Source organism: Orcinus orca, chromosome 14 (genome assembly GCF_937001465.1).
Source record: "Orcinus orca chromosome 14, mOrcOrc1.1, whole genome shotgun sequence".
In the NCBI taxonomy this organism is placed as follows: domain Eukaryota; kingdom Metazoa; phylum Chordata; class Mammalia; order Artiodactyla; family Delphinidae; genus Orcinus; species Orcinus orca.
Genome location: NC_064572.1, coordinates 51,998,119 through 52,025,784, shown reverse-complemented (window position 1 = coordinate 52,025,784; position 27,666 = coordinate 51,998,119). Strand labels below are relative to the sequence as shown.

At 41.3% G+C, this 27,666-nt stretch overlaps 1 protein-coding gene across 1 annotated transcript in view; it reads left to right on the top strand.

Annotated features, from left to right (window-relative positions):
- ASAH2 (N-acylsphingosine amidohydrolase 2) overlaps positions 1-27,666 on the top strand; it is a 127,259-nt gene that overhangs the window by 40,734 nt on the left and 58,859 nt on the right. Inside the window, exons 2-9 of the mRNA XM_049696520.1 lie at positions 4,046-4,172; positions 4,285-4,404; positions 7,109-7,268; positions 10,404-10,600; positions 12,057-12,206; positions 19,877-20,053; positions 21,323-21,450; positions 22,536-22,613. Coding sequence (XP_049552477.1) covers positions 7,142-7,268; positions 10,404-10,600; positions 12,057-12,206; positions 19,877-20,053; positions 21,323-21,450; positions 22,536-22,613 — 857 coding nt within the window. The 5' untranslated portion in view covers positions 4,046-4,172; positions 4,285-4,404; positions 7,109-7,141. The remainder of the gene's footprint in view (positions 1-4,045; positions 4,173-4,284; positions 4,405-7,108; positions 7,269-10,403; positions 10,601-12,056; positions 12,207-19,876; positions 20,054-21,322; positions 21,451-22,535; positions 22,614-27,666) is intronic.

The following is a 27,666-nucleotide window of genomic DNA, read 5'->3' as shown; positions in this document are numbered from 1 at the left end:
TCCCACCGGTGGTGGAACCAGGTGTCAGGGTCTTTGGCTGCAGGGCTCTGGGGGTCCCAGTGCTAATGTTGGCACACTGGTTGCAAGGTCAGTCCCGGGCCCTCTGTTGGACAGGGCTGGGTAACAGGGCAGCTGTGGGCTTAAGGGATCTTAAGGCAGCCAGCCTGATGGTAGGTGAGGCTGTGCTTCTGCCTGACAGGTTGCTTGGCCTGAGGCATCCCAGTATTGCTGCAGAGAGGCTATTGGGTAGGGCTGGGTCCCAGAGCTAATAAGCTAAAGGATTCCAAAATAGCACTTACCAGCACCAGTGTCCTTATGGTAGTATGAGCCCCCCCGATTGGCTGCTGCCCATGTGTATGTCCCCAGCGTGAGCTCCAGTTGCCTCCTGCTTCTCTGGGAGACTCTCCAAAATCAGCAAGTGGGTCTAACCTAGGCTCCTTTCACATTACTGCTGCTGACTTGGGTCTCAGAGTGTGTGAGATTTTGTGTGCACCGTTTTAAGAGTGGCATCTCTATTTCCCACAGCCTTCTGAGTCTCCCAAAAGTAAGACCTGCTGGCCTTCAAAGCCTGTAGGACTCCTGGGCTGGGGAACCTGATGTGGAGCCCAGACCCTTCATTCCTTGGGGAGAAACACTGCAATTTTAATTATTCTCCCATTTGTGGGTCGCCCGCCCAGCATTATGGGTCTCGACTATACCACGACTCTGCACCCCCTACCCATCTTGTTGTGGTTCCTTCTTTATATCTTTATTTGTAGATCTTTTCTGATAGGCTTCCACTCTTTCTCATCAATAGTTGCTCCTTTCCCTAAGTTACCTTTGTACAGCAAAAGAAGAGTACATTCTTACTCTATTTCTTGATCCTTCCTCCCACTTCCTGTTTTTTTCTTACCAGTTTTCAGAAAAAAACAAACTAGTTCCCTAGCATCTTTTAAAGGTAATCAATGAAATTTTTAAAAATTTCATTATGACATCATGAATTTAAGCAAAATTGATTTGCTTATCTACTGCAGTTATTTTTTAAATTGCTCAAATTGACCCATTTTTGGCTAGTGGGAAACTCTAGTTCTTTTTGAAACAATTATAATCATCTCGATGACTTCCTTGATTTCTGGTATGAAAAAATATTTCAGATTTATGTGTTTCCTGGCCCAGACCCAAAACCAGCCATTTCGTCAAGGATCTCTTTTTCCGTTTAGCAAGGGATTATATTTAGAGACCACAGTCTGGGTGCTATATGAAATACTATATGGTTTTTAAAAGTAATTTATTCTTCAATTATTCCAAGAATTAAAGAATGAAAAAGGATGTGACCAGAACCTAGTTGCAGGGCAGGAATAAAGAGGTAGACACAGAATGGACTTGAGGACATGGGGTGGGAGGGCGAAGCTGGGGGGAAGTGAGAGTAGCATTGACATATACTCATTACGGAATGTAAAATAGTTAGCTGGTGGGAAGCAGCCGCATAGCACAGGGAGATCAGCTCAGTGCTTTGTGACCACCTAGAGGGGTGGGATAGGGAGGGTGGGAGGGAGGCTCAAGGGGGAGGGGATATGGGGACATGTATATGCATATGGCTGATTCACTTGGTTGTGCAACAAACTAACACAGTTTTGTGAAACAATTATACTCCAATAAAGATCTGTTTAAAAAAAAAAAGCAATTAGCATCAAGCCTTTTAAGGCCCCTATTCTGTAGGCATAAGTAAAATGAGAGAATTCGTAGTGCTAGAATATTGGTTAACGTTTGAGGAGTTGGGCATTTGGGAGAATCTTCCTCAGTGTTAGGATGTTAAGAGACAGAGGACATGATTTGCTTCATCATCTGCTAATGAGGAGTGAACACATGACTTGTCTGTGCCCAGAGGCTGCCATGCCAGGGCCAGAGTTGAAGTGATGTAGACAGCAAGAGTTTGGTAAAGGTAAGCAGTCTTGTCTGGGAATCTGGGGACTTGGGCTCACATCCTGGAATAATTATTGTTTAATCATGCTCACTTTTAACCATGCTTTCCTGTTCTGGAAGCCCTTTAACCTGTGTGTGTTTGCTCATCTGTAAAATGGGTAGAACGTGAGTGAGTGTCTTGGGGTGATGAGTTGAGAAGGACAGCCATCCTTATCCTAGCAAACAGGATTTGTCTGATGGTCATTCAGACAGAAATAAAATACACGCATGAAATATTTACAATGATTACGTCTTCCCCTCTCCTCGAGGTAGTCTATTTCTGGCTATAGGAGTCAGCTGTCTTGATGGGCACCACAAGTCCCCTTGGCCCAACATTTTTCCTTCACTGACTCTGCCACGGTGCTTGGAATCTCCTTGATTCTCACCCCCTTAGTGTTCAGGAATGGGCCTTCAAATGTTGTCTGGGAGAAATGATATATTATGCCATGATTATCTACTGAAACCCCGGTTAAAATGATTTTTGCTGACCCAACCGTGGGACACCTAGGTAGTCTCAGTGGGAATGAGCTTGGCGTGGCTCCTTCTTACAGGGAGAAAGATGGCTGGAGAGGTCCAGAAGAGACCACATTTTAGATCACAGGGCCAGTTTAGAGGACCTCCCACGTCAGGGAGAAGGATGGGAGAAGGAAATCCAATGGCAGGTCACTAGTGGCTCTCTGTTGTTTCTATTTTACCTTGATTTTATTTTGGAGAACTGTCCTTCCCTCTTTGGGTAGGGTCTTTTTAAATATCCTCTCAATGGAAGGGATAGGTATATGATCTGAGCTAGGTCAGTCAGATGCTGTCTTTTATTTTTTAATTTTTTTATTATTATTTTTAAAGCCTTTATTGAAGTTGTTACAATATTGCATCTGTTTTATGTTTTGGTGTTTTGGCCATGAGGCCTGTGGGATCTTAGCTCCCCAACCAGGAATTGAACCTGCAGCCCTGGAATTGGAAGGTGAAGTCTTAACCACTGGACCACCAAGGAAGTCCCCAAATGCTGTCCTTTAGGAACTGAATCCAGAGTGGAACAAGGTAAAGACCTAAAGTAGTTGGAGAGCATCCGTCTTGATGACGAAGCCCTGAAGAGATGGCTCAGTAGAGCCTGCCACGTAGACCCTCAGAGCTGACCTCTGGCCTTCCTGAGCCTCTGCATCTTCAACTTCTTTTGCTGCCTTCTAGTGAATTTTCTTCTCTTTTTCCCCAGCTGCCTTAAGTTAGCTAGATTTGGTCTCAGAATTCTTGGTGTCAGGCAACAAACATTTGCACGAAAAGAAAAAACAACTTGTCTAATACCATAATTTAACCTGTTCCCCTCTTTTGTAGCAGAGAGGTAGCTAAGACACGTTACTAAATGCCCTATCTGAAAGCACTTTAATATTTCCATTGGAACTTTGGGGCTGGTCTCTCTTAAAACTCTGTGTGGAATTCAGCCGCCGATGTGGTCTTCTTCAAATTGCTTCCCGGATAGCTTGGATTTACTAGGAAAAAAGGAGGACTTTGGTCTATTTATTTCTCTCTTTGTCTTCTGTGGGCCATTGCTTAACTTCATGCTGTTATACAGTGTACATTCTCTGAGATAAGCTAAAACATTTTATTTTCCTCATTACAAAAATGCTACGTGGCTGTCATAGAAAATGTCAAGAATCAAAAAGATGAAAACAAAACTCACCCGTGATCTTATCACCAGATAATTGCTTCTTAACATTTTTTGCTGTATTTTCTTACAGTCTTTATGATCACACACATATAAATAATGTATACTTTACAAAAATAGGATCATAATGTTTTGCAAACTTAAATTAATTTAATGACATGAAAAAATTACTAAATATTATTTCCTTCAATATAATTTTTAATGTTGCATATACTCTTCCCTTTTGTATACTCATTATTCACATTCTTAGTTCATCTAAAACTTTGCATTCTTTTTATACGTGAGAATCTAAAAGTTCACTTTTCTGTTCTGAAATTATTGTAAATGTTGCCTAGTGGGGCCCATAGCCCACACTGATGTCCAGCTTACATTATCACTTCCTCTTGAGCACTGGTTGAGTGGCCAGGGGTAAATAAAGCAGGTGCTTTTTTTTTTGTCATCCAGGTTGGAGCTTTGCACAGACCTTGATGTGCTGGAAGAGTTGTGTTGAACTCTGAAATGTCCTTCAGCCTGGCAAGCCTTCTGCAACTCAGTACCTCACTATCAGACTGTCCCAGGGGAGAGTTCGCTAGTAAGTCGTATGTTATCAGTACACTTTAATCTCTTCCATATGCCAAACCCACAAAGCTATGCTCGTGGGAACTCTAACTCTCCTGGACATGACTGTGAAAATCTTTCCTCAGTAGGTTTCAGGAAGTGCTAAGAAGTTCCAGCCAAGCGGTGTTCCAGAGGAAGGGGAACACGATTCTGGACCATCATTTGCTTTACCAGGATACACAAGTTCTCCTGAGTGGTTGAATCAGGTAAGAATGCCTGTATTATCTTGGAGAAGGAGGGAGGGATCTTGAATCACCCCATTGTCTCAGAGATCTTGATGAAACCTCATTTGCTTAGCTTTGGAAACCCATTTTGCCAAAATATTACTTTTTACTGTCACAGTCTTGAAAAATGGGGGACCTCAGCGTGGTAAAGATCTAGCAAGTGGCTTGTTACGGTGTCATTAGAGCCTCACTGTTGACCTTGCAGGATTATGCTAGATTAAGTGGGAACTATTTAAATATGTACAGTCCTTTAAAATGTAATCATTGGTTCAGCTCTCCAAGGTACATTTGCCTTCTGAAGGGAGATATAAGGCATTTGCTTTCATGTTTAAATTCAGATTCTAATCATTTATGAGAAATAGTGCTAGTGGTTTCAGAAAGAATGGTAATATGCTGGTGGTAATTCTGGCAACTAAATAGAGTGGTGAAATACACGAGGTACGTGGTTGTAATCCAAGTAAGAGGTGGAAATGCTAATGTTAAATCGAGTGTCATTGTTGACTTGTGTAAAAGGCCAGTGGTGACAGCTAGTTCAGCAGAGCAAAACCAGCAGAAAACTGACAAACAAACAAACCCAGACACACATGCATACACATATATTTCATATCATGTCTGTTACATAGGCTCTTACCACATAGCCACATTTACGTACGTCATCTGCATGTACACGCTTTGGGGTTGAAGGGTCCACCTGTCAGTCATCCATTTTTAATAGCCTTATTTGTGCCAAAGCTGTCTCAGCTGGCAGGAAGGCTCACAGAAACCAAAGCTTTGGGCAAGAACTAGGTCTACAGGGTTTGAAGTTTGCTACTGAAACAATAGCTAATGACTAGTAAACCTTTTTGACTCATCGAAGTTTCAGAGACATATCTTACATGTGCTTTCTGACTCAGGGCTGATAGTGAAAGTTGTTTTGCCCTAAGTTTGAAGCTGTCCCTACCGATGGTGGTGAAGGTGATCATGCTGGTGATAAATGGCTGAGGAACACCTGCTAACAAAAAACTAGGAAATAGGGAAGATGTTCCAGGCTCTTGGTCCTCTCCCAGTTCAGCCCTACCTCTGAAGTGTTTGCTGCCAGACTGATATTTAACCTTTAGTCTGTGGATTGCAAAATAAAATGACTACGAAGACCGGATAGATAAGGCCTACTGGGTAGAGGCAGTGGCCGGTTAGAGAAGGGCTGCCGCATCTAAAGGGAACAGCAGCTACTAAGTTTTACAAAACTCTTGGTGCGTGGGAATGCTGTCTCCGTGTTGCCATATTTTACAAAATATTTTGAAAGAAAACCGAAGTTTCATATTTGTAAAAGTAGATTCTATTTTTACGGATATATTGTAAGCTCTATCTTTTATCTTGTTGACTAAGTCACATTGAAATGAAAAATTGGGCCATACTAAATATATGTGTTTGTTGCCAATTTACAGCTCTTGGGGGTAGCAGCATCTTAGCCACATCTTAGCCATTTGTGGGGCAAGTCTTGGGACCACAGCCCCATCTCACTGCTCAAGCTTCCTTGAGGTTAAGAAAACGGACTCTAAAGTTCCCACCTGTGATTTGTGATTCTTTAATACAAACTCATATAAACTCCCCTTAATGCTGCTGAGGAGCACAGAGTCTTTGCTATTTTAGAACCTAATGATAAATGCTGACATTCTGAACGCTTATCCCATTCCATGAAACAAACTATTACTGTGTCATCTTGTCTTATTTTTATAAAACCTCTATGAGATAGGTACTAAAATTATCATCATTGTCACATCCCTACTTACAGATGGGGAAACTGAGGCTCAGTGATGGGGATGATTTTCCAGGGTCACCTAGTAAGTGGCGGAAATGAGATTTGAACTCTGGCACCAGACTTCAGAATGCAATTTTTAACCGTCATATTATCCTTTCTCATGCTACATTATGTGAGTTTTCAGCTTCTGTAGTCCCTCTGAGTTATGATGAATTCTACTCCGAAAATATCTTAAGGAATCTGTAAGGACATTTTCTGCTTTTGTAGCATACAAGGGCCATTGTCTTTATCCTCATACTTCAACATGGGGTTTGCAGAATGTGTGGGATCCTCCTGACCACTGAAGAGGGAAATTTTACAAATGCCTGGCTTGAGATCAGAGATGCCAATCTCCTTTTCCATGCCCTTTTCTATTCAGGTAGTAATTGAAAGTTAGAACAGGAAGCTTAAAGGCCAAAGGTCCGTTTCACCTCCTTGTGGACAAGATACTTAGTCCATGGACACAAAGTAAAGCCCTAACCCCAGCAAGCTTTCTCACAAGTACAAGCCATGTGGGTACATCAGTTATCCCTGTTGACAGAAATGCTCCAATCTAGACCCATGTACAGAGAGCATCACTGCTATAAATGAAAGCAGTATGATCTATCCAAGGAATACAGATAGGTTTTAGCTTAGCTGCCAATGCCAAATGATGGGTGGTGGCTTCCAGCATGAGCACTGTGCTGAGAAGCGTTTGGAAACCCCATGTGAATTCATCAAGGAGTGCTGTAATTGATTGGTCTTTTCTTCCATAGGCTTGGGATACGGACCTAGTGGCAAATATGCCCTGTACTTGGTATTCTTGGTATAGTCTATTCATATGAAAGAGCTAAGACATCTTAGCCTAGGACAGCTTGAAGCATGTGTATTTTAATTTGTTATTCTGTCTTTTTTCTGTCTCTTCCGCAGTTGTTCTTCTGTCTCTGCTTTTCCTCAGGAGAAATGGCCAAATGTACCTTTTCCACATTAGAGATATTCCTGATTTTCCTCTTTGTGATGATGACAGGGATCACGGTGGCTCTTCTCAGCCTGTTGTTCATCACCAGTGGGACCACTGAAAATCACACAGGCAAGTATCATGGGTTCTCTTGTATGCTATTCCCAGCCTGTAGGAAATTTCTTCATTTTGGGGGACATCAAGGCAAGAAACAGTGTCTGCTGATAATGCTGGTAACAGGGCAGTTCAATGTGTACTTAAGCAGCCTGGGACGGTTATCTAACCTTTACCTTAGTTGCCCTTTATGCATTGATAGCAGTTTTTATCAAGTTGACCTTTGGCCCAAATAGCCAGTGCTGCATTCTGACATGCACTTATTTGTCTCACTTTTCCACTGATCTAAGTACAGCTCAGGATTCTTCAAGGCCCAGTAATGTGAGCTTTTACCCTGAGCCTGTTCTTTTTCTCTTTGCCTCCTTTCTGGCATCATCTTCTCTAGGGGGTGGGGGGCAAAAGGAGAAGGAAAGACCCACTGAATGTCAATTAGCCTGTGAAAGCTTTAGAGAAGGGGATCTTGAACTCAAATCGCATGAGGGCCAATCAAGTTCCGTAAATGGGGTGGGGGGCGTGGCCCAGGGTGGGGACAGGTGTCTCTCTGGTGAAGAGGATCCACGGGCCCTCCTGAGTGCCAGCTGTTTTTTGTCATGATGTCACATCGACTCAGCCCTTCTGAGTTTTCAAGGGAAGCTGGAAATTGGGGGAGGCGGTTTAGACATCTGGGGGGTTTTTTTCCTGATTTTTTTTTTAAATGTTGGAAATTAACTTAGTTTTTGAAAACCACCTAGGCTAAGTTTACAGGCAATATCGCGTCCATGGGAGCCTCTCCTTTGATGATAGGTTATATACCTGATAAACAGTAGGGAAGACAGGTGGGGACTGAATGCTTTCACCAAAGTAAAGGGAGGGCTGGCCACAGGCCCAGTGGAGAAGGAGAGGCAACATTGTTCACCTTGGTTTTCTCTTTCGTGGGCTCTTCTCTTTTCTAATGCATTCTCTACCTGTCCCTATGTTTTTTTGTTTAAAGACGTATTTATTATTTATTTTATTTATTTTTGGCTGTGTTGGGTCTTCATTGTGGCACACAGGATCTTCATTGAGGCATGCGGGATCTTCATTGAGGCATGAAGGATCTTTCGTTGCTGCGTGCGGGCTCTTCGTTGTGGTGCGCGGGCTTCTCTCTAGTTGTGGAGTGCGGGTTTTCTCTCTCTAGTTGTGGCGCGTGGGTTCCAAAGTGCTTGGGCTCTGTAGTTTGCGGCACGCAGGCTGTAGCTGAGGCATGTGAGCTCAGTAGTTGTGGCGCGTGGGCTTAGTGGCCCCGTGGCATATGGGATCTTAAGTCCCTGACCAGGGATCGATCCCGTGTCCCCTGCATTGTAAGGTGGATTCTTTACCACTGAACCACCAGGGAAGTCCCTGTCCCCATGTTTTGAATTCACTGCCCACAGACCCAGAGAAACAGAGATCCTCTTTTCTGGGAGCGGGCAGAATGAGTTTTAGACTGCTAGAAATGAAAGAATGCATAGGACTTAGTTTTCTCTTTTAAAATTAGAGAATCCGGAGCCTGAGGCTCAGGGAGGTAATTAATAACTACAGTCACTATTTTCATAGTAGAAGTTGCTATTTATTGAATGGTTACTTTGTGTCAAGCACTATGGTAAACATTCTATGTAAATTTCTCATTTAATCCTCACAAACTCCCATAAAGGTAGGTGCTAGCCTTAGTACTGCTTTACAGATCTGAGCCTCTGAGATCGAAAAGAATCCTTTGGCTATGTGACTAGATTTGGCGTTGGTTGGCGCTACATTCCTACATTGGAACAAATGAGGCAATAGCAAAGGTGCCTGATTCCTTCCTTGCAATACTTGATGTCTTGTAGAAAACGTGGGCTTGGGGATGGGAAAACATGAATTCTAACTACACTTAGAATGTGGATGAAAGAGCTGCAGATTCTGAGTTGGAGGATCTGGGTTAGGCACCTGATTCATCATATGCTCTCCATCAAATCTTGCTGAAGTCATTTCTCTGGGTTTCAGTTTTCTTATACGTAAAATGGAGGAGATTGGATTATGTGATCTCTAAACTTTCTTGAGCTCCAAAATTCTGGAACCCAGAAGAAGTCTTCTGTTAATCTCTTGCCTAAATACTTTCTGACCACTAATGCACGGTGACACTGACATGTGTTGCCTTGGCCACCCCTCGCTGTTGTCTGGGGTGGAAACAAACAAATAAAATATATAAGTAAGATGTCTAAATATGTAAAAAAACAAAGCTATATGCCAGCCATCGTTTTAAATTTTGAATATGTATTAACATATTTATTGTCAATCAACCCTCGGAAGTAGGGTATTATTATCTTCTTGTTATGAGAAAGTTATGTTACTTTTCTTCATAGATGAGAAAAGTTGAGGTAAAACAGGTTAAGTTATTTGTTCAGCTAGTAAATGATAGAGTTAGTTTTCAAACCCGGGCTGTTTCTGGCACTTGCTCTTTTAGTCTCTATCCCATTCTGCACCCTTTGATACTCATGTGTGTGTGTGATGTTGATGTAGAATATATGTATTAATATGCATACATATAGGTGATATGAGAATAATTAAAATAAACAGAACTATGTTAACTGGTGTAGAGTGATCTAGGTTGCATTAAGAGTAGAAGATTTAGAAGGTCGAGGAGGATAAGAGCAGGGTAGAGACAGCTGGGGTGGCATCCTGAAGGTGAGGGGTTAAGCTGGATCTGGCTGTGATGGAGCCACACCTACTCTGAAGGGGTAGAGGAGACTGACTGAGGGACCAGAAAGGGGAAAGGTCTCTGGATGGAGAGAGTGGTAGACACAAATCCCCAGAGGCTGGATTTAGTGGGCTGTGTGCCAGGAACCTGGCACCTGATTCGTTTGGCTGGAATAGAAGTGCAGGGCGAGTGAATGAAGAGTGACAGGTTAGACAGGAAGGGCTTGTGAGGAGAAGTTGAGGGACATTTGACAGAGAGCTTGACTGTTAGGCTGAAACATCTCCACTCCGTGAAAAAGATCCTCCTTGGGATTACGCTATAAAACGTGTTCCTGAGATGTTTCTCACCGTGTATGTTAGATGTAAGAGAATATACAAAGGTTCATCCTTAGGAACCCGAATCTGTGTGTTCTAAGTGATGCTGACAAGTGCATGGGCTGAAATGTTGTTTCTTAAATATCTTACTGTTTTTTGATTCAGGTTTTCCAACCACCCAGATCCCTCCAGCCACCCAGATCCCTCCAGCCACCCACCCTCCAGCCACCCAGGGCCCCACAGCCATCCAGGCATCTCCAACACCCAGCACCCCAGAGCCTACTCTATTTCAGAACTTCAGTGGCTACCATATTGGTGTTGGGCGAGCTGACTGCACGGGCCAAGTAGCAGATATCATTTTGGTAGGTAAATCATGGGATCCTTGAGGAGACTGTGAAGCAGGTAACTTTATTATTTTGCACCCTGTATTTATTCCTAAATATTATGTCATAATTTCCTTCTCACTTTTTATTGACTTCACTGCTGTCTAACATCATGGATATTGTACTATGAGGAAGAGGGGACCTTTTATTTAACCACAACTCCCTTGTAAACTCAATTGGCCTTTTTTTGTGAGTGGAAGTGGCAAGGCGGACGAACTCCAATACTACAGGGGATGGGCAGGTACCATAAATGACTGAAGAAGGCCAGTGTAAGATGATAAATGTCTAGTAAATCCTCAGTTTTTTGGGGGGCAATAGAAAGTGGTGGTGACTGTGGTACAAGTAGAAAGTTGCATGGCTTTAGCTGATTGTTCCCATGTAAGAGTGTGGATCTAGGGCTGCCCTACCTTACGGTTTTCTCAAGAGAAGCCAGAATATTTATGGATTGAAGATCTGAGGATTTAAGTCTCTCCATTGGAAAATGGAAGCAACTCTAGTTAAAACTGGAAATCTAATGTGGGCCAACAGTGTGTTAGCCAAGTAAAACACTTCTCTGGATCAGTTGTGGCTAGGGGCTGCTGGCATGCAACTTCCGGGCTGTGATGGTAGACACACATTTCTAGCCACCCTTCGCTAGGTAACCAGAGCAGGAGGTTGCCTGATGGGATTTTTCTGTCTCCTACCAAATAATCTTTAGATTCTAGGAATTATTCCCTGTTGTCTGTTCTGAAAAGTGAGTCTGGAATGTAAACCTTAAATGACCACTCACACGAGAGGTAAAACAAGCAGTAGAGGGACCATGCTGAAGACCTGGGTGCAGCTTTTGTGGGCGGGCTTCATGACATGGTGAGAGAGGGGCTTCAAGATAGGTGTATTTGATTTGACTTGGCTGAGGGAGGGACAACATGATAAAAGCCAGGGGGAGGCACCCTCAATAAGGATTACTTAGTCATAAGGAAACCATTTTCTTCAGGAAAAAAAAAAAATCACATGCCAAACAACCAAAGTGAAGGGGCCTCCAGTCTTCAGGGTATTCCTGGGAATGTGGAATGATGGCTGGGGAGCGATTTCTTCTCTAGTACCTTAGATAGGCTGGAGAAACGGTCCTGTTTCAAAGAACAGAAAAGCCATGAAAGGTCTCCAGCATCATGATGGAATTCCTGAGTCACACCAGCTCCCTCCTTGCCCACAGGCCAGTGAATAGCTACTGCCAACCCAACAACTACTTTGCCTTTTTCTGCACAGAAGAGCAAAGCCTGTTTTGTGATGTTGGCTTTACTCTTGAAAACACATATCCTGTCTCACTTGGAGCCACAGTGTCGTGTGGATTGTGTTTCTTTGCCTCTCCTAAGTAGTCTATCCTTGTGTGGTTGTGCCTGGTTTCTGGTAACAGCAGGGTGAGAAGGAGTGGAGCTGATTCTCTCTTCCTCTTTAGATGGGCTACAGCAAAACTGGCCAGAATGCACAAGGCATCCTCACGAGGTTGTACAGTCGTGCGTTCATCGTGGCGGAACCAGATGAGTCCAGTCGAGTAGTGTTTGTCAGCATTGAGATCGGCATGGTGTCCCAACGACTCAGGCTGGAGGTAAGTGATTGATGTGGGAAAGAGATGACGTGATTTAAAGGCAAAGTCTGCAGGTGAACGTGACAGTAACTAAGCTCTCCTGGTTTCACATCCAGTGAGTTTCTACTACCCTCAAGGTTAGAAGCTCTTGACAATCCAGCAGATGATCGAATGGGGGGCATGAGCCTCATTCCACTCCAAGTCATCTTGGTCAGAACCTGCTTTCCATGCTGCTGATGGCTCACCGTCATTATTAATGCTATTTTTTTTGCAAGCTTATTATGTCCCAGTGACTTTCACATACACGCTCTTGTAATCCTCCTTGTTAGAAGTCTGAGAGTGCCAATTAATCACTAACCCTCCCCTCAAGTTTTTAGACAATTAAGAATAGATGCAAGGAATTAAAGAGAATTAAAAAGCAACTCTGAAATGAGGTTGGCCGTAAATTGCTGAAGTTGGGTGAAAGGCACATGGGGGTTTCATTATACTATTCTGATGATTTTTGTACATGTTTGAACTTTTCCATAATAAAATTTTAGAATACAACATTAGCACTCTTAAACTCTAAACTGTTTTGTAGAATATGGCAGGCTTTTCTATGATTTTTTCTGCCAATTTTGACCATGTAACCCACCTGTGGGGAAAGTTGAGCTTAGCAGAAAGGTGCATAGGAGGTCCTGGACAGGCAGCTTGTAAGATGTAAGATGCAGAGAGCGGGTGGGGAGGGAGAGAGAAATAGTTATAGACACATGGACTTCCAGGTGTCTCTCTCTCAGCCAGTTTCTAGACCCTGATCTGGTTATATTTTCTGCAGGGATCATGTCACAGAAAGAAAGTGTATTCTTAGTATCTGCTCACACACTTACAAATGTGAGAAAGAGGAGAGTCTGGAATCTAGAATAATGACCATTAAATGTCCATTATTCAGTGTCATGTTCTATCAGCCTCACCAAATAAACACTTTCTCCTCCTGCGGTGTGAAGGGGGCAGGGAGAGGGATGATGAGAGGGCCTAAAAGCATTTCTCTAGTGTCACCCCCTCACGAGGAGTAGAATGTAAGTCTCTCCCATCTATGGAAACATAAGGAGCAGAGGATTAAGTACTTTCCCCTCACCTACACTGACAACAAAACTGTGAGGTCAGCCTGTTGTTATCCCCATTTTGCAGGTAAGGAGACTGAGTCTTAGAAAAGGTTAAGTAACTTTCCCAAGTTCACACAGTTAGAAGAAGGTAGAGCTGGTTTCTGAACACATATATGCCTGACACCAGAGCCTACATTCTTAAAAGTGAGGTCATTCTATTATCTTGGAGAGCATTGACCACCTGCTTTTTGCAAGACACTTTGTTAGGCACTTCAGGGGCACACAGCTAAGTGAGTCATAACACATGTTCCTATGAGCTCAGTACCTAGTTAGGGGATTGGAGGAAGGACTGTACCAGAAATACGCAAATAACTATGATTTACTGGAATAAAGGACAGTGATATATTAGTTATCTATTCATGAGTAATAAATAGCCCCCCCGAAATAGGGACTTAATTAATATTTGTTGTTTTATCTCACACTTCTGTTGGTGAGGAATTCAGAACTGGCTTAGCTAGGTGGTTATGACTTAGGGTAGCTTGCAGTCGAGATGCTGGCAAAGGCTGCAGTCATCTGACGGTTTGACTAGGGCTAAAAGATCCACTTCCAAGGTGATTCACTCATGTGGCTACTGACAGTTCCCCCACTGTCCATATCCTCATGACAGAGCGGCTGGCTTCCCTTATAGTGTGTAACTTAAAGGAAAGAGCAGGGATTTTCGCCCACTCAGCAGGTTGTCTTTTCGTTTTGTCAGTGGAAATATTTGCAAATGATATGACCGATAAGATGTGAGTATCCAAAATATATAAACAGTTCATACAACTCAACATCAAAAAACCACAAACAACCTGATTAAAAAATGGTCCGAGGACCTGAATAGACATTTTGCCAAAGAGGACATGCACATGAAAAGATGCTCAACATAGGGCTTCCCTGGTGGCGCAGTGATTGAGAGTCCGCCCACTGATGCAGGGACACGGGTTCGTGCCCCGGTCCAGGAAGATCCCACATGCTTGCGTACCGCAAAAAAAAAAAAAAGATGCTCAACATCACTGATCATCAGGGAAATGCAAATCAAAACTACACTGTGATATTACCTCACACCTGTCAAAATGGCTATCATTAAAAAGAACACAAATAACAAACACTGGCGAGGATGTGGGGACCCACATACATATTGGTTGGAATGTAAATTTGTGTAGCCACTGTGGAAAATAGTATGGAGGTGTCTCAAAAAATTAAAAATAGAACTACCATATGACCCAGAAATTCCACTCCTGGTTATATATCTGAAAAAAATGAAAACACTAATATGAAAAGATATATGCACCCCCATGTTCATAGCAGTATTATTTACAGCTGCCAAGATGTGGAAGCAACCTAGGTGTCCATCAATAGATGAATGGATAAAGAAGCTGTGGTGTATATACATATGTACAATGGAATACTACTCAGCCATAAAAAAGAATGAAATTTGTAACAACATGGATGGACTTGGAAGGTATTATGCTAAGTGAGATAAGTCAGAAAGACAAATACTGTATGATATCACTTGTATGTGGAATCTAAAAAATAGAACAAACTAGTGAATATAACAAAAAAGAAACAGACTCAGATATAGAGAACAAATTAGTGGTTACTAGTGGGGAGAGGGAAGAAGGGAGGGGTAATGTAGGGTTAGGGGATTAAGAGGTATAAATTATTATGTATAAAATAAGCTACAAGGATATATTGTACAACACGGAATATAGCCAATCTTTTATAATAACTATACATGGAGCATAACCTTTAAAAATTGTGAATCACCATATTGTATGCCTGTAACTTATGTAATATGGTACATCCACTATACCTTAATTTTTTTAAAAAAAGAGCAGGGAAGAAACCACAGTGCCTTTCATAACCCAGGCTTAGAAGATGCACACCATCACTTTCACCCTGTTCTATCCTTAGAAGCAAGTCACCAAGTCTAGTTCACACTCACAGGTGGGAAAGTTATACTTCACCTCTTGAAGCCAGGGGTATTGAAGAATTTGTGGACATACAGTACTTTAAAAGTACAACACAGGGATTCAGGAAATGGAAACTAGAGGAAAATTCAAAGTGGAAGTGACACTTGAATGGGGAGAATTTTAAATGGTTGACATGGGGAGGAAGAGCTATCAAATCGAGGGGACAACATGGACACAGAGAGGCACAAGGGAGAAATGTAGATGTATTTGAAGAGACAGATTAGTTCTATTAGGACACATGTAGGCATGTAATTGGAGATGTACCTGGAAGGTGTGTTGGTCATAATTTGTAGGGTCCTGGGATGCCAGGTTGTTTTTAATTCTGTGGTGATGGGGATTCTTAGAAAACTTTTGCGTGGAGGAGTGATGCAAACACAGTTGTGCTTTAGGATGATTAATCAGACAGTGATGTTCGAGGTGGGTTGTAATAGACTAGAGCTAGCGGTGAAGACACAAACTGGCAGATTCCTTAAATTAACATCAAGGCTCTATTGATAAGAGTCCAGTGGGAAAACAGTAATCACACTAGGCATTTCAAACGGGATTTAATATGGGGGAATTTTACAAGGTGTTAAAAGGCTGAAAGAACTAGAAAGGGAAACTGGCATTGCAGGAGGGATTTAAACTTTGCCTGGCCATTTCCCCTATACTATGTAATGCTGGCCTAAAAGTTTTAAACCAATGGGACAGCAGTGAGACTATATGGTGGTAAGAAGTCAAATTAAATGCTAATGAGATTTGGGGATGAATTGGCATAAAAGCTAACACTTGACATAGTTCCTGTGACGAGTCAGGTATTGGTCTAAGTGCTTCATATATATTAATTCATTTAATCCTCCAAACAACTGTATGAGGGAGGTACTATTATTATGTCATTTGACAGACTGGGAAACTGAGTTGCAGAGCACCCAGTAACTTGTCCAAGTGTACGCAGCTAGGAACTGTCCGAGGTGGGATTCAAACATTGACATCTTCCTGCCAGAGCACATGCTCATTACCATAGCACTATACTGTTTTTCTGAGGAATCAAAAATGGTTCTGATTAGGAAATGGTGAGGTCATTAAGTAGAAATAGAGTCAAAACAGACACTTTGGGGTGGAGTGTGGAGGGGATAGCAGGTTAATATATTGGGTTGTAGACCACTATGAAGTTAATACTGGGCACCATTTAACCATCTCCTCCTATTTTTACTTCCCCTTACAATCTGAGACCCAGAGGAAAGACCTATAAATGAACCCACTTACTTATCCCAAGTTAATCCAAGGGGAAAGTGTGAAAAATAAATGTAACTAAACTAGTGCCATTAAACTTATTATAACACCTGGTTTTTTTTTTTTTTTACATCTTTATTGGAGTATAATTGCTTTACAATGGTGTGTTAGTTTCTGCTTTATAACACAGTGAATCCGTTATACATATACATATGTTCCCATATCTCTTCCCTCTTGCGTCTCCCTCCCTCCCACCCTCCCTATCCCACCCCTCTAGGTGGTCACAAAGCACCGAGCTGATCTCCCTGCATAACACCTGGTTTTAGTCAGATTCTCTGTCTCAGCTTTGAGATTGATGAAATTTCCAGCATGGAATAAAGATTAAAGAAGATCCCTGAGCAGTGAGGCAGGGCAGGAAAGCAGAATGACTTTTCTAACTCTTTCTATGTCATGTTCCCAAGAGTGTCAGCAATAGGAAATGGAATGGAGACTGCAGTTGAAGAAGTGAGCGATAGACATTAATGTCACTTCTTTGCTCTATGTTAAAATAGCCCTCCTTTCATGAAGTAGGAAACATGCTACTTATAATGGCTATTGGCAGGCATTGTTATTACATGACTGAGTTTTTAATTTTGTTCTTTTTCCCCAGAAGTCCCACATGTCTGACTTCATATCAGAGACTGTAGTTTAGGATAAGATTTCTGTAAGCTGTTTGTAGTCTTCTTCTTTTGTTTTAAAATTCAAGATTCATAATTTCTGTGTTTTCAAGAGCTTGATTCTTGCGTAAACCTGAAAAAATGCACCGAATTCTAAAAATCCTAATGTTACAGTTCTTTAGGAATAAAAATGTGTGGGACAGGGAGCTCTAAAGTTGACTGGCAGTTCCTTCTTTTCCAAGACCTTCTTGTCTTGGTTACAGAATTGTCAGAACATCAGCTTTTGACTTTAGTTAAGCTTTCATGGTGTCCATTCATTGATTGTTTCCCCTTCTCCCTACAGGCATTTCTTTTTCATGAAGCAGTAGTATTTACTGTGTGAAAGAGTACGTAAGAGTGATGAAGAGTTGGGGCTGGAGTTAGGATCAAACAGAAGGAACATGGAACCTTATGGGGATGGAGAGTGTGGGCTGGTAATGTTGGTCTAGTTATATCCTATTTCCTTTCCACATTTGCCTGGTATTACATGGTTGCTCATGTGGATGTGGCAACCTAGGAATCAGTGTTTGGGGCATGGAGAGGTTAATGAGGCGTGAAGATGGTTTGTAAGATCTCTTTCCTGATTCAATGACCATGTGACTTAGAATGAAGGTGGTGGAGCTCTTCACCTAAAATAGAAAAGGTTGAATGGATGTCTTTATGTATTTTCAGTATATAGCACACCAGTTGCTGCTGCTTCCTTATGTACCATTGGTGTGCTGGAACTGGCTTGTACCAGCTCATGAGAGCTGATTGTTAAATATTTAGGAACTTTGTGAGTTAGTGTTTAAACTTTTGGTAGCTTGAAATTCACTATGGTGAGTGTATTTGCGCCACAGAAATTGACAGATGATACAAATGAGGGCTATTCTTTTTTCTTTCAGAGAAACAGTTTATCAACATACTACTGTCTATACCATACTCAAGGTGGACAGCATTGCTAATCAAAAAAGGCACTCTTTTGGGACTTCCCTGGCCGTCTAGTGGTTAAGATTCGGTGCTTCCACTGTAGGGGGTGTGGGTTCGATCCCTGGCTGGGGAACTAAGATGCTGCATGCCTCCCCCTCCCCCACCAGAAGGCACTCTTTTTTTGCTAAGCTCAGATTTGGATTCAGAATCCTTCTCAACACACTGCTTTGGATAGCAACCACCCATGAATAGGACTGAGTGCATGAGATAAGTAGTATTTGCCAGCTCTGCCATGAAAGAGTTTCCGCCATTGTCCCTGGTATTAGGTGACAGTATCTTACACTGAGGAAGGTTGCCTGGGGTTGACACTTTTGCTGGAACATTTTAGTAATTTTTGACATGAAGTCAAGGCATCTTCCACAGAGAAACCACAGTAATACCAAACTTTAGATTGCAGTTGATTAAAGCATAATCAGATATAGGTATTCAGCACTAATGTAGCCTTTGAAGTCAACTATACTTCAATAAAAAACAGAAAAAAAAAAAGCTACTCAGCTGCATCACTAATTCTTTCTTTTGTTTTCTTGATGTGTCTATACCACCCCAAACATTAATTATTCATCTGGATGTTCATTGATTAATTCAATGAACATTTACTGAGTCTTTTTGGATTAGGTATCTATTGCTGTACAGCAAGTCATCCAGAAAACTCAGTGGCTTAAAACAACAATAATCATGTATTAGTGCTCAGGATTTTTGTGGGTTAGGAATCCTAGAATGGCTGGGTTGGCTGATTCTGACATATTAGAACCACAGTCACATATCATTACTTTTGTATCATGAGGTTGAACTTGGATGTTGGCTGGGGCTGAGGTTGTTTGAAGCTTGCCTGCGTCTGAAGGGTCACCTTCTATGGTTGTTCACCAAACGGCTAGGAAGTTAGTGCTGACAAGATGGTTCCTTTCCACATGGGCCTCTCCACAGGATTGCTGGGGTGTCCTCAGGTCACAGTGGGTGACATCCCCAGGCCAATAAGTGTAAGTGTCTGGGAATATTGAGTTCTTCATTTTGGGAAGTGAGGCAGTAAAGAGGACTTTGCACCGCTCCCGAGATGCTTTCCCCCCTGGTATTGCATGACCAGTTTGCTCTCTTCAGTTAAGCCTCTGATGAAAGGTAACATCTTTGGGAAGATCTTTCCTCACTAACACCTATCATGTTCTTTTGCCTTACCTAGCTATATTTTTCTTCATAGAGTTTATCACTGTATAATATAATATCGCATATTTATTTATCTTTCCCTCACTAGAATAAAAACTTCTCCAGGGTAGGGACCTCATATGTCCCTAGTGCTTAGAACAGTGTCTGGAAATGACCAGGTGAGAATACTGGTTGTATAGTTAGACTTGGATCTAGACTCTGACTCTGCTCTTTATTAGACCTGTGGGCAAATTATTTAAGTTCTGTACATGTCAATGTTTCCAGCAAAAGATAAGGTTAAAAATACCCACCTCTTGGTGATGTTATAGAGATTTTTAAATGACATGATGTATGTAATACTTAGCATTGTGCTTGTACACAGCAAGAATCTATAAAATGTTAGCGACTGCAATTATTGTTGATGTTGCTGTTACTGAGATGATAAACTCAAGCATAGAGTGAAAGGTCACTTGACAGGGATGTCACTGATATGGCTCAGTGGTTAGACTCATCAGCGCTTTTTCTCAGGCTGTGCTCCTATGTTATTCCTCTTCTTAGTTTTGTTTTGTTTTCCTTTCTTAAAGGTCCTGAACAGGCTGCAGAGTAAGTATGGCTCCCTGTACAGAAGAGACAACGTTATCCTGAGTGGTACTCACACACACTCAGCTCCAGCAGGATATTTCCAGTACTCTACATTTGTGATTGCCAGTGGAGGATTTAGCAATCGAACTTTTGAGTACATGGTTGCTGGCATCATGAAGGTAGGCAAGGGACCCCAGAGGACCCCAATGTTCTTTAGCATTGCTTACAGTGTTTTAGGAGTGGTGTGGTATGATACGGAGAGTCCCTATAGGATCTCGGTCTGAGCACAGTCTTAGCACCTACTTCCCTTTCTCCTTTTTGACTCCCTTGTAGCTTCTGGTTCTGAGCTGTGGGATGCTAGTCCTGAGGCGCTGATTGATTGGGAGAAGAGGGTTCTATGGCAGTAAGCCTCATATGGTCACCCAAAGACACAGAAAACATTTTGTATCTAACCCTTATAAATTATAGGGTCCCACATAGTCAGTTCTCTGCACAAAGTCACTTGAAAAGAAATCCACCAAGGAACTCAAAGTAATTACAAATAATTTCGAGCCTTCCTTGTATTTCCCAAAGAGCATAGAAGGGGATCCAATTTACACCACACACCCTCATTTCTCAACTCCTCTATTGCAGCTCTAGACTGACGTGGGGCTCTGAACTGATACCCTCAAACTCTTCTCCCATTCCTGGTTTGGGTAGCTTTTACTACTTTCTCCTGTCTTCCAGGTAATTATTTTCTCTCATAGAATCCTTGCTAATGTTTTCTTCATTCCTTTGTCTCTCAGGTTTAGTCTCTCTCTACTTGTTCTCATAAAATTAACCACCATCCGCCGCCCCCAAATCCAGGGATCCATCTGGCAAAGGAGGAAATGTCTTTACAACAATGTTTTTCAAAGAGCAAATAACAGTCTATGAATGACTTTATGAAATCAATTTCATACGTTGTGATAAGCTTTAAAAAAGGAACTAAAAGAGACTGGAAAATAACATAATGCATGACACACAGGGTATAGTTTGTATTGTGAACTTTTGTTTTAGGATACATATCTTGATGTGTATTGAGTTATGATGAAAAATGTATCAATTACTATATTTCTCAGTCCAAAAAGTTTGAAAAGCTCTGCCTTAGAGGGTGTGAGCAGGGGGATGGAGAGTTGTAAGGTCAAGTCTCCCATTTTGGCCATCTGAAATGGCAGACAGTTCCTGACTTGGCAGTCCTGAGACACTCAGGTCGTTCCCTATACACAGCATTTCCTCATCTCAACCCGGAAGGTCATGTCTGTTACCCCCAGAATGACACCAGCTTTGTGGTTCTCCAGCTTTCATCCCTTAGCAGGGACAAGTTGGAGACAAAAGAAATTTTCCACAGGGTTCTTCTGTTTATATCAACTAAGTCTTAATGCCCACCAGGATTTCTAACTTTACTTTTTTTTTTTTCTAACGTATAGAGCATTGAGATAGCACATGCAAATATGAAACCAGGCAAAATCTTTATCAATAAAGGGAATGTGGATGGTGCACAGATCAATCGAAGCCCTTCTTCGTACCTTCGGAATCCACAGTCAGAGAGAGCAAGGTGAGGGTGCGATTATCTAGATAAAATCATGTGTTTCCTTTAGGAACCAGCAACAAAATCTAAGAACAGGGTTGTAACTTGATGGGTATGGTGAGATCCTGAAAGGGTATTAAAGCTGAAATAATTTAAAAACATGCTGATAATCTAAGACAAGCAGAAATAAAAAGAGAATGCAGAAGCACAGACCAGCCTATGCACACGTCTTCCCCCTTTGCTGGTTGTGAGAGTCAGATGTGAATGTTTGAAGGACTCTGGGCTTTCAAAGAAGGCACAACTGTGGTCTCATCTTAGCTTTATCACTTCCTAGTTGTGTAACCTTTAGAGATCCACTTAAATCTTAATTTAGGGGTTCTCTGCTTCTCATCTGGAAAATATAAAAATGTGCATAACGTATATTTGTTCGACTAATGAATAACTCTTTCAAGACATAAGACATTATGCCAGCAAGACATAAAACTGGCATAATTGAATGGGACAACTAAGGAAGCCCATTATTTTTTAATTTTTTATGTGATGAACGAGGTTTTTGACAGAAGAGAAGTACTTGGCTACTATAGCAGAGTAAAATAATATCGCAGTTCAACTTGACCACTTGACATTTCATATTTGTCTCTATATTTTTTAAAAGATTTCAAAGGAGTTGATTTTTAGAAAATATAATCTGATTTCCCTTGAAAGGACATAAAAGAACCCTTTAAATTGTAGGTCGGGAATGCTTTTGATTTTGCACATTCCCTGCTATTTTTAAGAGATTTCACTAAAATTTAGTATGAGTAGATATTTCAAAGACAAAACCTTTTTTAAAGAAATAATATATGCTATATAATATTGCATATTTTACATAAAAATGTATATTTCATCTCCAGTTAGCTGACCTAATGCCCCTTTGCTCACAGTTGCAAATCATTTCTTTAGCTGAGAAATGAGATCCTGGATGCAGTTTGTAGAACTAGAGTGTCAGGGAGCCTTGCTTACTGAGAGTCATTTTGGTTTTGGTTTTTGTGTCAGCTACTGGCTGAGGGGATCATACATGAGGGCCAGGCTCTAACCTAGAACTCACTAAGTTCCTCTGTTTTGCTGACTAGGTATTCTTCAAATACAGACAAGGAAATGGTACTCTTGAAAATGGTAGATTTGAACGGAGACGACCTGGGTCTTATCAGGTACTCTATTTACTTAAAAAAAAAAAAATTCTGTTTGAATGATTTTCCTTAATTACAGGGGGGAAAAAGAGACCAGAACAGTGACAGCAGAGGCTGAGAATAAGCTGAGTGGTTGAATCATATCTGGGCTCCAGCCATGGGCCCTCAGGCAACGTTCTCAGCATCCCAGGGCTTAGTTCCTCACCTGTAAAACAGGACTAATAAAAGGATTATGTGAATGAGGGATCTGGGTGAAGAAGTTTAGCATAGCGTCTGACATATAATAGATTCAGTAAATGCTAGTGGTTATTACTGTATCAAGATCTCATATGGTGGTAGACAATGATCTCTTGGAAATGAGAAAACAATCTGACCCACCAGCAAGTGATTATGGGTTTGAGGTTATTTACCTGTGCTTTTCTGAAAGGATTAAGTCTAATGTAGGACAATGCCAGTTAGTGATAAAAGCAGAACCGAGACCACCTAACAGAAGCAGATGAGGCAAAATTACATCTTGGCACAGATTTTAGCTCCATTTTGTACGTAAGGAAACACATGAATTTTGTTTTCTTTGACAAGAAAGCATTTGCATTCACGTGTGATTTTGGTTGCTGCAATTGAACTGACTCAGGAATTGTCTGGTTGGGTAACAGTTTCAGACACCTTGACCCGTGGACTTGCAAACTGACACAGAAATGTCCTAAGGAAGCGGATGATAGCACGTAGGTGCAAGAGTCAAATGGCTTGTGTTCATTCTGGGCTCTCTTTCTTAGGGGCTGTGTGACTTTGGTCAAGTTCCTTAACTGCTGTGTCTCAGTTTTCTTACTCTAAAATTGAGGGATAAAATGAGTCCTTAAATGTTGATAATAACTGTTCTTAAAGGGGGTAGGAGTCTTCCGGGGGATTATAAACTATCTAAGTAAAATTTCTATGTGAATAAAATTAAGTAAATTGAAAGTAATACGAGGTGAAGAAAAACATTGAAGACTGACCCACAGTTCAGATACTAGGGTTGGTCCTATAACTGGGTAGAGAACAGCATGGTGGTAAGGAGTTTGGGTTTTAGCATTTAGGTTTTAGGACTTGAATTCAAGCCCCAGCTCTGCCCCTTACTAGCCCTGTGCCCTGGGGAAAGTAATTTATCTACTTGCACCTCAAGTATTTTGTTTGAAAATGGGAATAATGATACCTCATGGGATTGTTTGAAGATTAAATGAGATAGTGGATACAAAACTCTAGTTCTATGCCTGGCATAAAAAGAGTTTAATAATTTTAGCTAAAAGGTAAGTAGTAGAATAACATTCTACCTCTTCTAAAAATGCCATTATTGGCATCTCAGAGTGCTTGAAACTCTTAGCATTCGTGTTACTTCTTTGGGGTTAAAGTGAGGTCACTAAAAATTCCCTGATAAAATAACCTTTATTATGTGGGTTGATAAAATAGGACTCATTCTTTGTTTACAGTTAATTCATCTACTGATTAGTTGCCACCTAGCATTTAACTCAATAGGCTTTCTAAATGTCAGGCATGCAACTGTGTGCTTGGGCTATATTATTATGAATAAAGCATAGTCCCTATCTTAGTTTTATAGGCTAGTGTGGTGATCTGGGCAGGAGACAAGAGACAGACAAATGATCATAACATAATCAGATGGCCATCAGTGCTGTCACCTGGGCATAAATAAATGCTGTGGGAATTTGGAGGTGGTAGCACTGAGCTCTACCTGGGAGCATCGTGAAAGGCTTCAAAAAGGAAATGACACTGAACTGGACCTGAAGGAGCCATGGGAGTTCTCATGGAGCCGTGAAAAAACTGCATTGTGAGGCCAGATTATGGGCTTAGGTCAAGGAGTGGCTGAGAGATGAATCTAGAAAGCTAACCTACCTCTTGATTTTGGATCACTTTAATGGGGAATTTGGTAAGGAGACAGGATAAGGACATGTATGTATGACTAGTTAGAGAATTCGCAATTTGTTAGGAGAAGAAAGTGCCTTTTCCCTTATAGTTTCTACTTAACTCTTGGCTGAATAACTGAGACCATTCATGATTTCCTTTTTTAAAATTTTATTTTATTTTAAAATTTATTTTTAATTTTATTGGATTATAGTTGATTTACAATGTTGTGTTAGTTTCAGGTGTACAGCATAATGATTCTATTGTACATATACATACACTCGTTCCTTTATTTTTTATTTTTTTAACATCTTTATCGGAGTATAGTTGCTTTACAATGGTGTGTTAGTTTCTGCTGTATAACAAAGTGAATCAGCTATACATATACATATGTCCCAATATCTCTTCCCTCTTGTGTCTCCCTTCCACTCTCCCTATCCCACCCCTCTAGGTGGTCACAAAGCACCGAGCTGATCTCCCTGTGCTATGTGACTGCTTCCCACTAGCTATCTATTTTACATTTGGTAGTGTATATATGTCCATGCCACTCTCTCACTTTGATTTAGTTTCTGAATCATTGAAGAATGCCAAGAGGACACTCAAAGTGCTCTTTTGGGGACCAGATTCTCTTGGCTTCCTTGCATATAACTATATAACATATCTGGCAGTCCCAGGGTCAACTGTCAATGTTATAACAATGCTTTTCCATCTGCTGTGCTTAACAGCCTGCAATAACTTTCTGCTGTTTCTATAGCCACTGTATATTATCCTTGATGAAATTGCCCCTGCAATTGCCTCTTGTTGCATAGGGATAATTGCTCTTTGAATACAGTAAAAATGATCCAAAGTGTAAAGTCAAATCTGGGCTGCTAAGTAACTCAGCCACCACATGTAGGTGCCTGCTATTAGGCAGGATGCCAAGGTATGAGGAGTTTAGAAGCACAGAACCTCAGATTTGCAGAGCATGAAGATCATCGAAGTTTAAACCTCAGCTGAGGCCTGGAAAGGTGATGTGACCTGCCCAATGTCGCAGCCAAGACTATTCTCTTCACCCTGAAAACCATGTTGAAGTTCATAATTTATTCCTTGCTACTTTCATTGTTGTTTTCATTTCTTCATTCAACAAGTCTGCACCAGACACCTACTATGTGCCAGGAAGGGCTTTCCAGTCCTTGGAATGATGCATTTCCAGTAAATGGTCATAACGTCAGGAGTCAAATACCTGTGTCTGTGCTCCTTGAGCAAATCCTTTAAAATCTCTGAGACTCAGTTTCCACATTTCTCAAATGTAGATGTAACATCTCTCCACATAGAGATTATTATGCATTCATTCATTTATTAAATATTGTGGAAGATGTGTGTCATGAACTGAACTAGTACTATACAGATACACTGAGAAAAAAATTGGTTGTGGTTCTTATAGAACTTATAGTCTACTAGTTGTGGTTCTTATAGAACTTATAGTCTACTGGTGGAGACAAAAGGTAATCATATAGTCATACAAATGCATGTATAATTATAATTGGGTTAATTGCTAAGAAAGGAAGGTATGAAGAGCTATCTTAAAGGGACTTGACCTGGTCAGGGAGATTGGGAAAGGCTTCCCTGAGGAAGAGACAATGGAACTGAAAACCAAAGGAAGGGTAAGAATTAACTGGCAAAGTGGGGGGTAAAAAAGAATATTTAGCACAGATGGGAAAACATGTGCAAAAGTCCTGTGGCCTGTTTGAGGTGCTGATAGTTCTGTGTGGGTGGAGTGCGAGGACAGTGGGGCAGGGTGTTGTGAATTAAATTCAGAGGTAGAGATTAGATGCCATGATAAAGATTTGGGTCTTTAAACAAAGGGGAATAGAAAATCACTGAAGTGTTTTCAGCTGGGGTTGGGAGCTGGGGGCTCTTGAAGGGTTAGGAAGAGTAGTGACTTGAGGGATGAAAGAATTATGTGCATGAAACTATTCCATAATCCATCAAGTCCTCTACAATTGTAAGGCCAACATTTGCCTCACTTGATCTGTCTATAAGGAAAATATTTCTTTTTGACTGATACTACTGTATGAAAAAACAGTAAATGATTTTTCTCCAGACGTGGAGAACATGTTTGGGATGTTCTGTATTAAAATATAAGCTGTGTGGCAGTCACAAAATTCACCTAGGGAGATTCTGGAAGGCACCTCAAAGAAGGAGTCTGTGGAGTGGAGTTCTGGGAGATCCTGATGTAGTAAGATGCTATGGAACGAAGAAACGATGAAGGGAGAAAACAAAACAGGTTTCAAATATCTGTACCAAGAGAAGAATCACAGGGGTGGGCAGATAATCGAATGGAGGCTCTGGGAGTGGCAGCTGGGAACACTGACTCATTTCCTCAAGTGTGGTGCAGCCGGACAGGCTCTGTCTCACTTCTCTTCCTTTCTCCTATCTTTTCCCGTCTGCCAAGTTTCCTTTCTCAAGTTTGTAGGAGTGGCATGGACCCTTCTTTTTTTTTTTTTCTCACCTCATTAACGCTTTAGGAGTCAGTATCGCACGGCTTCCTTCAGAGCTGGAAGGAAGGTCTGAGCAGATTTTTGAATAATTTCTCTATTGTCTTCTGTTTTACACATTGCAAATCCTTTTATTTTTACAGAAAGAGGTTATCCTTTCAAGGCACATTTTCAGAAGACAACAAGGGGCAGTGATTTGTGCAACCTATTTGAATAATTTATGTACACACTTAGAAAAACCCAATTTATGAAATTAATTCATTCGAATGATACTGACTTATGGAACTCAGTTTGAGGGGTGTGTGTGTGTATAAATCTTCTCTATGATTTCTGACTATGACTTCTTGAATTATAATTTCTAACTGTTTATCCTCTATGGCTCTCTATTCTCCCCCCTACATTCTCTCCTCAGTGTACTTAACCCCACGCCGAGAGCAAATGTGGAAACCTCAGTGACTGCCTTTCACCAGCCATTCTTGACCTTTTCTCCATCTCATCATCATGTCTTTATAAATACCTTCTCCATTAGCCTTCGCTCTGGTTTGTGAAGCCCCGCTCTGTTTCTACATCCTGAATTTCTCTTTCCTATTCTGCCTCTTCTATGTTGTTGTGAAGCTTGACACCGTCTTCTTGCTCCAACTTTCCTACCAGCTTATTTGTGCTCTCCCTTTTCAGTGCAGTGTAGGCCTTGGTTATGTAGTGAG